We start from the raw sequence: 14,748 nt of genomic DNA, 5'->3' as shown, positions 1-14,748 counted from the left end.
TTTTTCTGCGGCACTCTTTTAGGATTTGGCATTTAACGGTTAAGATTGCGTGAAAGGTGATAATCTAGTGGGGATAGAGAGTCTCTGTTACTGTGAACCCTCGAGTTGTTTTAAGAATCTGCTGACGTGCTAAACAACGGTCCAATCATATGCAGTTGAATTGTTGACACGTGGAAACCAGTCGGCATTGATGTTGCAGGTAAGACAAATCAGATAGACAGAGATTAAATATTGATTGTTTAGACTTTAAACAGTAAATCATCAATAATTTTTTATGAATAGAAATTGAATTATTAAAAATCAATAAAAATTAAATTCGATCTCTTAAATATAATTTTAATTATAGAAATATTTAATATTTCATTTAATCTTAAATACTAAAAAGTTTATATCAATCAAAATTGATATATTTAATATAAAATTTAATATAAAATTTAAATTAAATATTTCTATTTTTATTAATTTACTATTTTTTATGTTTGAGATTAAAGAAATATATTAAAATATAAATTTGAATCTATGATAAAATAAAGATTAAATCTGTTGATGCTAGACTTTTTAAAATCAAATTTGCTACTCAAAATTTACAACACTTTGAAAATATATATAGATCGGATATTATGGCGATTATAGCAATATTATGATAAGTATTATTTGAATTTGAATTCTTTAAGTAAAATCTCAAATTCAATTCTTATGAATAGATAAAGAATATAGATTCCACTCAAGGTAATAAACTTCCTTGACAAAAATTATTGTAAAAAAATAAAATAAGTAAATTTAGAGGCGTACATTCTTCCAATTGTGAAGAATAAATCTTTTTCCAAACAAAAATAAAAATATATTGAAAAAGAAATCCATTAACAATTACAAGTTCATAGGTGAATATTAAATCGTGTTAGACTCACTCATAACTTTTTTTTTCCGACTACCCACTGCATAATACTAGTACCAAATGAATAGAGAAGTGATATTGCTGACCAAGAAGATGATAAGCTTTCTATGGAGAGACTGATATTCATCTTTTATTTTCTTTTTCGTATCTTTTGTTGATAACAAAAAGAAAATTGTAGGACCGTTAAAAAAGAAAATTGTTCTTAGCATCCCACTCTTTAACAATATATCCATGACTTTTGTTTTTTTCTTTCCAAAATTCTCATTTTCCAGGGCCCAATGTATAATTAATCATTTAGTATCAAATTTGTATCAAGATATTTATATAAAAGAAACACATAAATTCCTAATTCAAATTTGAATCAAATTTGTCTCTCTATCTATCTTTGTTATCATATAAACACATTTTCACTTAATTTCACACGCATCACTACAACTATCTACTAATAACCTTTTAGTTTAAAATTTGAATTCTAAGTACAATTAGTGTTTCATTAGTGAGACTACTCTAAGAATTGTAGACGGACTTCTACTCACATATATTGGTTACAAAAATTTAGAAATAGATTATGTCCCTAAGTTGAGTTTCTTTAGACTAATTATTCTGAATTTAACAACTTGTCATAAATAGTCTAAACCAATTACTTTTATGTGAGATTTTGTATTTTTAGCATTCAATTCTAGTTGCTCTGGTTTGAGTGACTTTAGTTCAAGTTTCCAACATTATTGTATTTTAAAATATGCAGTCATGCAGTACAAATTAAATATAGGAAATGTTAACAAATGTCTTAGAAATATATTAACAAATCTAAAAAGGAAATATATTATAAGAAATTGTACATTCAATATCTTGAAATGTTAAAAAGATAATATATTTTTTTATTTAAATCTTTTGTTTTTTATTTTATTTTTTATTTTAAATCACTTATTAACCTGACCTATTAAATATTTACTCTCAAATTTCTAAAACTCGTCTTAATTGAATTCTATAATTATGTTTTCAGAAAAAAGAGTAAGTATGTTTTCAGAAAAAGAGTATTTTAGTGGGAAATATTAAAGAATAGAGCACATAATAATTTGTTTGAGTGGTAGTAAAAACAAATATTAAAAAAGAATTATATTAACTAAAATGAAAGTTAAGAATGATAATTTCTAGTATCATACATCACAAATAAATTTAATAAAGAAAAAGGAGAGTATACCATTTGAACAAAAAAATAAACATTGTGATCAAGCTGAGTTAAGAACTGAGCACATCTATTTGATTCTCTTGGAAAATAACTAAGGGAGTAAGTCAAGCTCGTCTGATGAAATATAGAGATAATCTCTTTGAGGAGGATAATCAAAGGAGTAAACTAAATATAGTCTTTCTTGATCATGAAGATGAGTGCTAGAGAGTCGGTTTCAAAAATAACATTATGAATACCTTTATCACAAGCCAATAAAATACCATTTCGAAAAGTCATATTTCAAAAAATAAAGAGCTTTTGGATGTCACTTAATAATAAAAACCACAAAGGAATTCGTCGTTATGGTCGCGAAGGATTCGTCCGCAAATCGAGGAGTCATCGAGATGGGTATAAACATTACGAACGTTCATCTTCATAGTTTAATCCATGCTTTTTATTAGGGTTATTCACAATCTTACTTTTGATCAAAGAGTTGTGAATAAAGTCAACTTGGTTGGAAATGTAATGTCACAAATCACTCCCTATCTTTTACTTTGAGAGAAAATCAAAGAGTTACGATCTTTTCAAAGTTCATTAACTGTCACACCAAAAAACATTTTCTATGTGCAAGGAATGTTTCTAGTGTCGTTGTAAGATTCCATTCAAGCCAAACATTAGTACCAAGCTTAAAGAATGTACTCCAAAATTCAAGCTTAATAACTCTATTCGAGAGTAGTTGGACATCTTCAAATGCAATCCTAACATGTCAAATGACTCCATGATAAATTTTCATTCAAGTATATCATAGGCTTTTTTGAGATCAAACTTGAGAATCATGAAACTTGTAGTATCGTGTAGATGAGAAAGGGTGTGGGTGGTTTTTTGGAGCATCAGAATGTTATCAAAAGTAGATATAAAACTACTTTCATTTTGGGGTACCACACGAGACATAATATTTTTGAATCTCTAAGAAATGATTTTAGAAATAATTTTATAACTCACATTACAAAGTATTATAGATCTCATAAGTTGATTAATTCATATAGGTTCATCTACCTTAGGAATGAGAGTAATTAGAGTTTAGTTGATATCTCTAATTTAAGTAAGATCTTAGAAGCAATTATGAACTAGCTTAAGAATGGATTGGTCAAGCATACTTCATTGACTCTTGAAAGATATAGGATGAAATCCATGAGGGTCAGCCAACTTATAATTTTCCATACTAAAAATATATTCTTTAGTTTCCTCCAAAGATATGTCTCATCCTAGTCTTTCCATACCACTATCTTCATTAGAAAAAATTGTAGATGTGGTATCAAAAGGACGGGAAGGCATTTTGTTGAGTACTAGAAGTTGTGATAGTATTGGATCACAAGATTCTTAACATCATTATCTTCAAAACCTACGAGTTATCATCCATTTGGATTGCATATATTCTATTAAATATTCGCCTCTTTAGAGTTGAAAAGTGGAAGAATCTAGTATTAAGATATCATTGTTGGATCCATTTGCATCTAGATTGTTGGAACCATAGTTTTCCTCAGTCCTAACTAAGGAGTTATACTCTTTTCAGATCTCATTTCTCAACTTAACTAAGTGCTTGTTTGTACCACTTGCAAGGTTTTGGGTAATACCTCTCAATCTTTTAAGAACATGCTTTTTACGTACAAAAATATTACCAAATGTATGATGATTCTGAAAGCACAAAGCATATGTTAGATTTGTGATATTAAAGGAACAATCGTTAGTGTTAATCCAATGATGTCTAATCTGAATATCAAAGTCAAATGTTCAAACCATTCACCCAAAAATTTAAAGTAGTTTCGTTAGGGAGGAAATTGACCATTACACAAGTGAAGGCAAAAACCATGGAGATTAGAGGAATTGATATAAAGATGAATAACCGAACTATTTGGGAAGAGTTCATACTACAAGGTATGATAAAGAACCTTGTCAAGTCTCTCTTGCAGTTGGCCACACATCCAAGTGAAATGATGGCCAGAAAAGCCAAGATTAATTAAATTGCAGTCCTCAATACAATTAGCAAAAGCAGTTGCGGACATGCAATTCATGGTAGCACTATATTATTTTTCATGAGCTGTAAAAGGAGTGTTGAAATATCTAGCAATACACCAAAGACCAATTATAGTTGAGGAGAAGTCGTGAATTTCTTGTCATACTTCCAACCTAAAACTAGAGTTAAACAAAATAGAAGTGCTAGAATGAAGGGTTACATCATTAACTTTAATATGTAAACAATATTTAGATTAGGAGATAATTGGGATGTTTGGACAAGAAGATCGCCACAAACACCAAATTCCACCGGAGAAGCCATCAACGTCAACTTTAAAGCTATTGGGAACCCAATTTTACGAATGACGTCGTAATCCCTAGCTCCACTAATACGAGGTTTAAGGAGCATAAGAAAGTCAAGATTGTACATCTTCACGTAATCTTTAACAAGACTGGGGAAATTTAGGCCACCAACATCATAACAATTCCACGTTAAGAAATTCATGTGGAGCCAGTTGGATTAGGGTCCATAGTAGATCCTTTGGGTTCCTGATGCAACTTTTCATTTTCAACCTCCATAGTTTCAACTGCATTTTGCTTTGCTCGATATTTCTCAACTAATGCAATAGATTATGCATCAGACATAATCCCTTAAGTGATGGGGGATTGCTCCAAAAATTTACTTGCACCTACACTCTCGACATGTAGATGTTGAAGGTATCTCATTTGTTTTAATATAAGATACTCCTCTTTCTTATTCCTTTGAGTTTCTTGAATACTTTGTTGTTGATTAGTAATTATGATCAGAACTTGTTTGGTAGGTGCCTCCAATCTTTTTAATTATGTCTCCTTGTCAATAAATCTAGTTTTGCTTGGTTCACAACATTCTTTTTGATAATAAGTCAAAAAGAAAATTTAATAATCTTTTAAAGTAAAATACTCTCATACAATATGATTGGGTTGTTGCAAGACGATTCGTTAGTTGGACCTGAAATAGAACTACCGATAAAAAGAAAATTTTGCTCCATACCCCCAAATCAGGAATGAAATGACGTTTTTACCCTCGTTTAAAAAATAAAACTTCAAAAAATTTACCATTTTCCATTTCAAGTTTTCTGGAACTCAAGTTTTTTTTTAAACTTCCGGAGAACTTGAATACAAGTTTTCTCGTACACAAGATACATTCCGGAAAACTTGTTTGAAGTTCTCCGGTACAGAAGCCTCTTTCGGAAAACATTTTTTGAAGTTCTCTAGTACAGAAACTCTTCCGAAAAATATTTTTTAAAGTTCTTCGGTACAGAACACTATTCCGGAATTTTTTTTTTGAACTTCTCCGATAGAGACTTGTTCCGGGAATCTTGAGGCTTAATATTTCTGACAACGACGACGATTTATAGTGTATTAATTATGTTTATTAATTATTAATTATTACGATCTATTCATTATTTATGGTATATTTTTTATAGAGTATTTCATTATTTAATGGTGTATTTATAGTGTATTGATTATTAACTATTTATGGTATATTATTATTTAAAAGTATTCATGGTGTATTATTTATGGTATATTATTATTTTAAAAAATTGGGTAGTGTAAATCTTTTTTAGAAAGTTTTCCCGAAATACCTTCTGTACCGGAAATCTTTCCGATAAAGTTTTTCGGAAACACCTGTACCGGAAATTAAGTTTTCCAGTAGTACAATTTTTTCACTTGTGTAATAGAAATCTTTCTTAAATTTTTTCGGTAAAAATTTTCTGTACCGGAAAACTTGAAAATAATTTTTCGGAAATAAGGTGTGTATTGGAAATTTTCAAAAAAGAATTCTGAAAAAAAATAAAATGATTAAAAAAAAAGTAACTTTAAATTGATAAAATAATTATATAAAAAAAAATATAATTGGCATTTTCATAAAATTATGGGGTATAGGTATAGAAATGGGTAGAAGGTAAATTTTTCCGATAAAAAATGTAGGCCCAGCCCAAATAGTCTAACCCGGGAGAAGCTTTCAACGGCTAGTTTATCCATTTCAAAACAGTTTGGCAACAATACTCTTTCTCATAAACTACTTGCTTTTTCCCCCTCCCATGAAGCGGTTGTTACATTCTAACGGTCGCTTTGATTCATCTTTCTCCTTCTTCTTCTCACATTTAACTCCTTTCACAATCTTTCAGCGACCAATTCACGACACGACACACTACTTGCTTTCTTCTCTCTAAGTAAGGTCAGTTTCTAGGTTTCGTTTCTTTGTTATTTCTAGGTTTTTTTGCTTTCAATTTTCTATGTTTTACATGTTGTATATGTTTTTGCAATGCCATGTAATTCGATAAATTGATAAAATAAATAAAGAATATGTTATCAGATAATAATTAAATTTTAGAGGGGAACGAGATTTGATGTTTTTCTAGCATCTCATACAAATTTTATTTTTGCATTATTTCTTGTTGTCTATCTGTTCAGAATCTTTAAGGTTTTCATATTAATAATATTGGGGTTCCTTTTATATGATTTAAGAAGTTTGATTATGCGATGACTAAAATTGATGTTAGTTAAAAGTAAATTGAATGTAAAATAGTTTATGTTTGTTTGGATGCATTCGAGTAAAAGTGAGTTGAATAATAAATTTTGGTGTAAAAATCACACTTGGAATCAAAAGCTACAAATTCTAACTTCAAACTAGAATCAATTCTTGAGACAAAATCAATTATACTCAATAACATTCAAACATGTCAACCATTTTTTCACTTCTAGAATAAATTTTGGCACCTCCAAAAATGGAACCAAACATACACTAAGTACAGTAAGTAGTGTATATAAATTGATAATAGTGCCATATAGTTTTTCACATTTTTTAGGAAGTACTCTCAAATGATGATAATTGAGTAACAGTTTTACCTTTCACTCCAAACATTGTTTCTAGACCACTTCAATTTGGCAGCACAAAGACAGAACTAATCTAACTTGTTTCAGAATTAATTAATTTCAGGATATCGTCCTTTTAAGTTCTCTTATGAGGCATTTTATTAACATCTTTTCATTTTTGTTTTCTCAAATTAAGTTAGTAACACTGCTATTTTTTTTTCCATTTTGCACACTGCTAGGAAAACAGAATTTATTGGAATTTCTTATATGTGAAAAGAAATGGACAAGGTTTATGAAGAGCTGGATGAAGCTAAGACTGAGATTGAGAAACTGAAGGCAGAATTAAGGGCCAAAACAGATTCCCTTGAGAATTTGAAAAGATCCCTTAATGCACAAGTCAATCAGACACAAGAAGCAAAGTTAAAATCCGAGAAGTTGGATCAGGAACTGCTTCAAAAAGCTGACGAAATCGACGAGGCAAAGACTTTGTACGAAGATCTGAAAGTGAAATGGAAAGAACGAGAGTCTATCATCAAACGTCTCAGTGCTGCAAATGATAAACTTCGAGTGGATTGCGATGGAAAGATTAAAAGGTTGGGAGATGAGAAAAGAGGGTTGGTATTGGCCTTAGAAGAGGCAAATGACAAGGCAGAGAATCAAGAACAACAAATTTGTCAATACAGAAAAGAAATTGAAAGTCTGAAAAGTTGTCTGGCAGTTTCAAAGAACAAGTGTTTGGAAACGCGGAAAAATTTAAAATCATCCAAAGAACCAAGTGAAAGAGATGACATGTTTCAGAAGTTGGAGGAGGAAAAAGTGAAGTTAGAAGATCAATTAAAATGGAAGAAGGAGCAGTTTAAACATCTAGAAGAAGCATATGAAAAACTTAAAGGCCAGTTTAAGTCTAGCAAGAAGGAATGGGAGATGGAAAAATCTACATTGCTTGATGAGATGTCTTCACTTCAGATTAAGTTAGATTCTCAGATCAGAATATCGGAAGATCTTCAACATCAATTACAGACCTGCCACCAAGCTCTTGCTCATGTAGAAAGCCAAAAAAAGAGACTCGAAGTCGAAGTCTCAGATTTTAGACTGCAGCTTGAAAATGCTGGTTGTGACTACCCGGATGCTAGATTTCAGCTTGATTGCTTAAACTCCAACCGGGACAAAGATGTTGCCGATTTGAGATATTCACTGAAAACCAAAGAGGCATATATTAAAGAAGCGAAGTACATAATCGAGAAACTAGAGCAAGAAAATCAGGAGTTAAGGATGTCACTCAAAGAACTACAGGAAGCTCAAATTCAAGAAGCAGGAGCTTCATATTCGCAGTCGAAGTTGAGGACTAAGCTCAGAAATTTAGAACGAACACATAAAGAGTGTGCCTCAACTCTTACGGCTAGAGAAATCGAATGGAACTCAATGATAGAACAATCGACCAGAGATCTGAATGGTTGTCGGTCTGAGTTGGAAGCTAAAATCACAGCAGTGGAAGAGCTTCAGATGGAGTTGGAAAAGTCTCATTGTCAAAGCATTGACATGAGCTTGGTGAATGAGGAAATGTCTGTGATGCTGCTAGTGTTAAAAGAGGGAATTTATGAGGCTCAATTAAAGCTTGCCAACGAAAAAAATGAGGTGGATCTAATCAACAAAGAGAATGAAGAGAAGATTTTCCAACTGATGAAGCAGTTGGAGATGAAAGATGATGCTTTGATCGGTGTTCAGAAAGGCTTCAATGAAGAACACGAGAAAGCAACGTGTTTGATGAGGGAGGTTGTTGAGTCCTATGATGGATCCAATAATGAACTGCAGCACTCAATGCAAAATGAAATCTATAGGTACAAGAAAATGCTGGAGGAATCAACTGTGCGACATCGGATCCTTGAAGAGAAAATGTTGCAGATGGAATGTGATTCAAAAGAACATCTTATACAAACACGTGAAGCTTTAGACATTGCTATCATTGAATTGGATGATATAATTTGTGAAAGAAATGAAATGGAATTTGAATTGCAAATATGGAAGTCAATTGCCGAACGTTTGAACAACGACCTCGAAGAAAGTCATTTGACGCGTAAAGAACTAGAAACTTCACTTCTTGCACAAGTAGTTGTTAGTGAAAGCCTCAAGCAAGAGAAAAACAAGGTTGTAGAGGAGCTTCAAAAAGAGGTTGTTTTACTTGAACAAGAATCATTTAGAAGAGAATTTGAGAGTGTTGTGATTGCAAAAGGTGTCATGGAAACAACCTATGATGCTTTGCTTCAGAAACTCAAAATGGAGAAAAGAGATTTACTTGAAGATGCATCAAAACTTTCATTAGAAAGGGAAAACATGTTGGCTTTTGTTCAAGGGTTGGGTGATAGAATCTACGAGTTCTCTAATGCAGACACTCAATTGAGAGACATGTTGAGAAGCATGGAGCAAATTGATGTAATGAAGTTGAAAAGGGATGATAGTTTCTTTGTTAAAGAGAATATGGTAGTTCAAGTTTCTCCTACTAGTATAAAGAAAGTTGAAGCTATTTCTGATGTAAGATCTCCATTCAAGGAGCTTAATAGTTAGTTGAAATGGTGAGATAGTTGCTAGAGGAATAGGATGTGTGAAACAAAAACGTCATGCAGTTTTGAAGCATGACAGTTTTTTCTTTGGATTGTATATTGAATTCATTTGTATCCTTATATGTACACTTGTTTTTTTTCTTCAATGAAGCTGTTCCACTAAGAAAAAAATGAGCAAATATAGTTAACTTGTTCATTTTAGATTATTAATGCACTTAATAAGTGATTGAGTTCAAGTATATAATGAATTTCAGTTAAAGATAACTCTTTAGGAGAACCAGAGTTCCAATTCTAACTGGAACTATTCTTGGTAGACTTTACTTATCTGGGACTCGGATTATCGGGGCCTCGTTCCCCTAAGAATGGAAGGGTATTTTTTCGCAGGAGAGTTAAGAAAAGGTGAGTGGTCTTGGTCTTCAACATATTAAACAATTAACTGATATGTCTGCAATTCGGCAATTCTACAATTCTGCACAAATTTAATGTGCATATTGCAGTCCAAATTTTGTACAATTATGCACTTATGCAGTCCGAATTCTGCTTATTGTATGTCCAAATTATGCTGTCTGAATTTTGCACAATTCTGCACTTATGCAGTCCAATTAACGCCCAATGGAAGAACGACTAGTTTGCACAATTCTATTAAAACTAGGTGTGTTTTGCTGATTTCTATAATAAGAAAACATTAGTTTCTGCTCTTTTATTGATTTAGTAATACAAATCATGTTTCAGCCTAAATTCTAATGGATTAAATACTCCCTCTGTTCCATATATAAAAAAATATTTGTTGTTTTTGGAAGTATATCCTCTCAATTTTTTAAGGATTTATTTGGAGTAAACACTCATTTTTTGTCCTTCAAAATGACTGGCGCACTCACAACCGTCCTTGAAAGAATGAAAATTAAAAATAAACTCTTCAATATGGTTCACAACTGTTAATTTTGAACAAAAAATAAAAGAATATTTCGTTAGTTAAAATAGTTCATAACATCAAATATCATTTACAAAAGTATTAATTTTGGTAACATGTAATAAGAGTTGATACATTGTTCCATGTGGTTCAATATGTCTCACAAATTTTGAACCCACTAATCTAAAGACTAAAATGACACAAACCACATTCTCCCATTTTGATCTTTGAACTGATTAAAAACATTCATTTAGTGTCCAATTTTTAGCGTAGTTAAAATCCATGCTAAACATCTTATAATTTTTATTTAGTTTACAGTAAGCACATAAATTGAAAGAAGGGCTACAAAAAACACACAAGTTAAAGGGAAGATGTAAATCAAATTTAGAGATATACAATAAGGCATTTGTTCACATGCTGCTACAACATTACATTTGCACGACTACTATATGATTTAGAGAGGAATTTGGTTACATGCTTCAACTACACAAAACTACTAATTAATATTTTCATGCATTCTTCTCTTTTTCTAATAATTTTTCGTACTAAATAACACTACTCAATATATCTATTATCATCTATTATTAAAATAAACTCAAATACTATTATGATACATCATCAAACACTATGTTATTTCATTTAAATATTGTCACGTCAAAATACTATTACAATACATCATCAAATATTTTATTATTTTATTCAAATATTATCACGTCAAAAAAAGAGAGACAATCTTCTATTCTTTTTATTATTATATGCTTACAATTTTCTTTAACACAGATTTTACTATTATCATTTTAGCATATAATCTTCTATAGAATTATTCATTGACATGAGTTATAAATTACAATACAATTAATATTAGTTAATCATATTCTTTGTTCCTCCATCATTATTGGTAACGGTTCTTTATATGGTTTTAACTCTCAAATTAATATATGGAGTCTATTTCGAGACTTCTCAAGAAATATATACATGTCTACAATTAGTGGAAGTTATTTTATATCGTATATTGTTTATGTTTATCTGAAAATTGTAAGACAATGGCGTATATGCTTAGGTCCCTATGCAACTCTTTCTATTGAAATATATATTAGATGGATTCTCGATAACTTTGTAATTGCTTGTATCTAATTTGTGTTTCTTTGTATATTCATTTTACATGTTTTTATACTTTTTTCTTTTAGATAAGCAAAAAATGAGAATTTTTGCATTTTTTAAATTTCCATCTTTGAGTTTTAATTCTATTTATATGTTATGACATATTTATGTCAATTATTATGTGTTGACATTCGGTCCAAATACATAATATATTTTTTATCAAATGGTCCTTATATTCATTGCGGAGTATATTATGTGTCATCTGTATTCCTTGAAAATGTTTTTAACATCAATACACACATCTTAAATTTTAGCGATAATATGAATAAATTATATAGTATTATATGATCACAACTATACTATCTTTCTCACCTCATCCTTAGATATATAGAGTCAAAAGAGTATTACACATAACTCTCTATGTTTTCTCATATGAAGAATAATAAATATTTCATATCTATGAGATAGACATATCCTATATTTTTATTTCTACAATTGTTTTATTTTTTCGAATTGAATATTACATAGTATTATCACTGAAAAAGTTCTTGTTTTAATGAAGAAAAAAATAGTTTATTTTTAGTGAGGTCTATAAGATATACAATTTTATCTCAAGTCACTTAATAGACGAGTAAAATTTATTTTTAAATCAGATAGAGAAATATAATTTAGAATTAGGTTAACAATTCGTTATTGAGATATAAAATTCTTTAGATTCAATTTATAATGTTTAGCATGTCTTTTTTAACTTCTTATTATATCATCGTTGATATGGGCTTAGAGGAAAGTTTGTAATGTTATATGGAAGTCTTCAATCCATCGAGACACTTTTTACTGAAGACAAAATTGTAAGATCTTACACAAATTATTATCAACTTGTATGCATAAATTTACAAAATATTTAAGAAAATTATAAAATTATAAGTTTACACGTTCAAAGCGTGGGTCTTAGTCTAGTAATATATTAAATCAAACTCTTAAATTATTATGTTAACACATCACATCCTTGTATATCTTATAGCACCAATTTTGTCATGTCAATCAACACTTGCACTCATATAATTCATTCTTTCTTTTTTTTTTTTTTTTTCATTGTACTAATTCTTTGATTATATCTTTATAATTAAAAAATCAACAATAAAAAATATAACTATCATTACTAACTTGATTTATTTAGTTACTTTTTTAATTCATTGCATATAAATATCACAATATTATTTTGGCTAAATTTCAGGTAATATTTTAATCCTTTAACTTAGTTTCAGGTAACATTTTAGTCATTTATCTGTTTTTTTTTTTTTCCTGAGTTGGTCCTTTATTTTAATTTTAAGTGACAATTTGATATCTTATATTTTAAAATATAAAAAATGTTATCCTTTTTTTTACAAAAATTCAAAAAATATCATCAAAATTTTCAACCAAAACCCATAAAATTAATAATCATCTTCAATATAATGCAAATTTCATCAAATTCATAATTCAAATATTCAAATAAACTCATATTTTCATCTACAACAACATCAAATAAATAATTAAAATATGAGTTTATTTAAAGATTTAAGTTATGAATTTGATTAAATTTGCAATTTATTGAAGATGATAATGAATTTTATGGGTTTTGTTTGAAAATTTTGATGATTTTTTTGAATTTTTGTAAAATAAAGAACAATATTGTTGACATTTTAAAACATAAAATATCAAATTATCACTTAAAATTAAAATAAATAACCAATTCAAAAAATAAAATGATAAATGACTAAAACGTTACCTGAAATTAAGTTAAGGGACCACAAATGTAATTTAGCCTAGTATTTTTATATACAATTTCATAATTAAAATGTAACAACCATAAATTGCAACAAAATATATGAAAATATAATTATCACATATTAAAAATCAATAATCAAATTTATGCGCAAACAATCTAGTGAACTTTGCATACAAAAATCGACACAAGATAATAAATAAAAAATATTGAAACACAATCATTTAAATTAGCAAACTTTGCATAGAAAAATCGACACAAGATAATTTTTCTAGATGAAAATATTAAATTATACTTAAATATTTTCAAAGAAATATACAATTTGTGTTTATTTTTCTCTTATTAGTGTTCGGGTACTTATTATATTCCTTTAATACAAAAGAAAATTTTTATCTATATAAATTGTTCATGAAGATAAAAACACTTATTTTAAAATATTATACTTATAAATTGAATATAGGATAAACCAGTGCGTAGTTTCATTTAACAACAAAAGTAATTAAAAATCAAGTAGTTACATCTTATCATTTTTAATATTATTTCGTGTTTTTATTGTAAAAAATAATAATTTCAGTCTATTCATTATCAAACACTCTTAAAAAAGGATAAATAAAAATATCTTAGAAATAAATATGTGGCATAACACCTTTAATTAAAAATTAATTATTCAAAATTTAAATGGAAATGAGACGTAAAAATATAAAATATAAGAAATAATAGTTCAATCAATTAATCAAAAAAGAAATGATAGTACATTCAAGATAAAAAGTAAAATAAAAATAAAAATAATGATCATATAAAAATGAATGCTTACAAATATATATCAAACTAATTCTTGCAAAATATATATTTTATTTTTTATAGAAAGAAAATATTCTATAATGATTGGATATTTAAAACCAAACAAAAAATATATACAAACAATCACTCGTCTTTTTTTTAACCATATTTAAAGTGAAAATCATTCATATTTTATTACAAACTTTTAAATTATTTTTAATCCATTTATTCTTTTAAATTATTACACAACCAACTATTCTTGTAAACTTAAAAACTTATAAATATTAAATAAATAAAAAATCGGTTAGAGAGATACTTTCATACTTCATAAATATAACCTTTAAAATTTTTTAAAACTTACATTAAAACAAAAGTTTACAAAGTACACTCACACAACGCACATTTTATATTTTAGTAAATATCAAAATAATGACTTAACTATTCAAATTTCTCTTCTTCAAAATCTTTCTCCCAAACAACCCCTAAAACAATAAATATCTCAATTAATATGATTTTGGTGTATAAATATTCAATTTACGTTACATATTTTGAGAATGCGTAATTTTAATACCAAAAAATCAGAAATTTTAATATGTATATATATTAGCTTTTTGTACTTTTATACCCCTGTTCAACACAACCTCCAATCCCCCTTACAAGAGAAAAAAAATTAAAATTAATATAGTTGTTAATTATTTT

The 14,748-nt window shown here is 28.6% G+C and overlaps 1 protein-coding gene across 2 annotated transcripts; it reads left to right on the top strand.

The window, feature by feature from the left end:
• The first annotated feature begins 6,121 nt into the window (after positions 1–6,121).
• LOC101497132 (uncharacterized protein At4g38062) lies at positions 6,122–9,757 on the top strand. Of its 2 annotated transcripts, none has more exons than XM_004509638.4 (2): positions 6,122–6,292; positions 7,175–9,757. In XM_004509638.4, the coding sequence occupies exon 2, from the start codon at positions 7,215–7,217 to the stop codon at positions 9,495–9,497; it is 2,283 nt and encodes a 760-aa protein (XP_004509695.1). In that variant the 5' UTR covers positions 6,122–6,292; positions 7,175–7,214; the 3' UTR covers positions 9,498–9,757. The 2 variants fall into 2 exon arrangements, with proteins under 2 accessions (XP_004509695.1, XP_004509693.1); XM_004509636.4 differs by having other exon boundaries at positions 6,122–6,297.
• Positions 9,758–14,748: the final 4,991 nt, after the last annotated feature.

The sequence above is a fragment of the Cicer arietinum genome, chromosome 7 (genome assembly GCF_000331145.2).
Source record: "Cicer arietinum cultivar CDC Frontier isolate Library 1 chromosome 7, Cicar.CDCFrontier_v2.0, whole genome shotgun sequence".
Taxonomy (NCBI): Eukaryota; Viridiplantae; Streptophyta; class Magnoliopsida; order Fabales; family Fabaceae; genus Cicer; species Cicer arietinum.
This window is presented reverse-complemented; position numbering and strand designations above follow the sequence as displayed.

Bases quoted from the DNA above. Each gene is read 5' to 3' on its own strand.
- LOC101497132 (XM_004509638.4), top strand. From the start codon at position 7,215: ATGGACAAGGTTTATGAAGAGCTGGATGAAGCTAAGACTGAGATTGAG.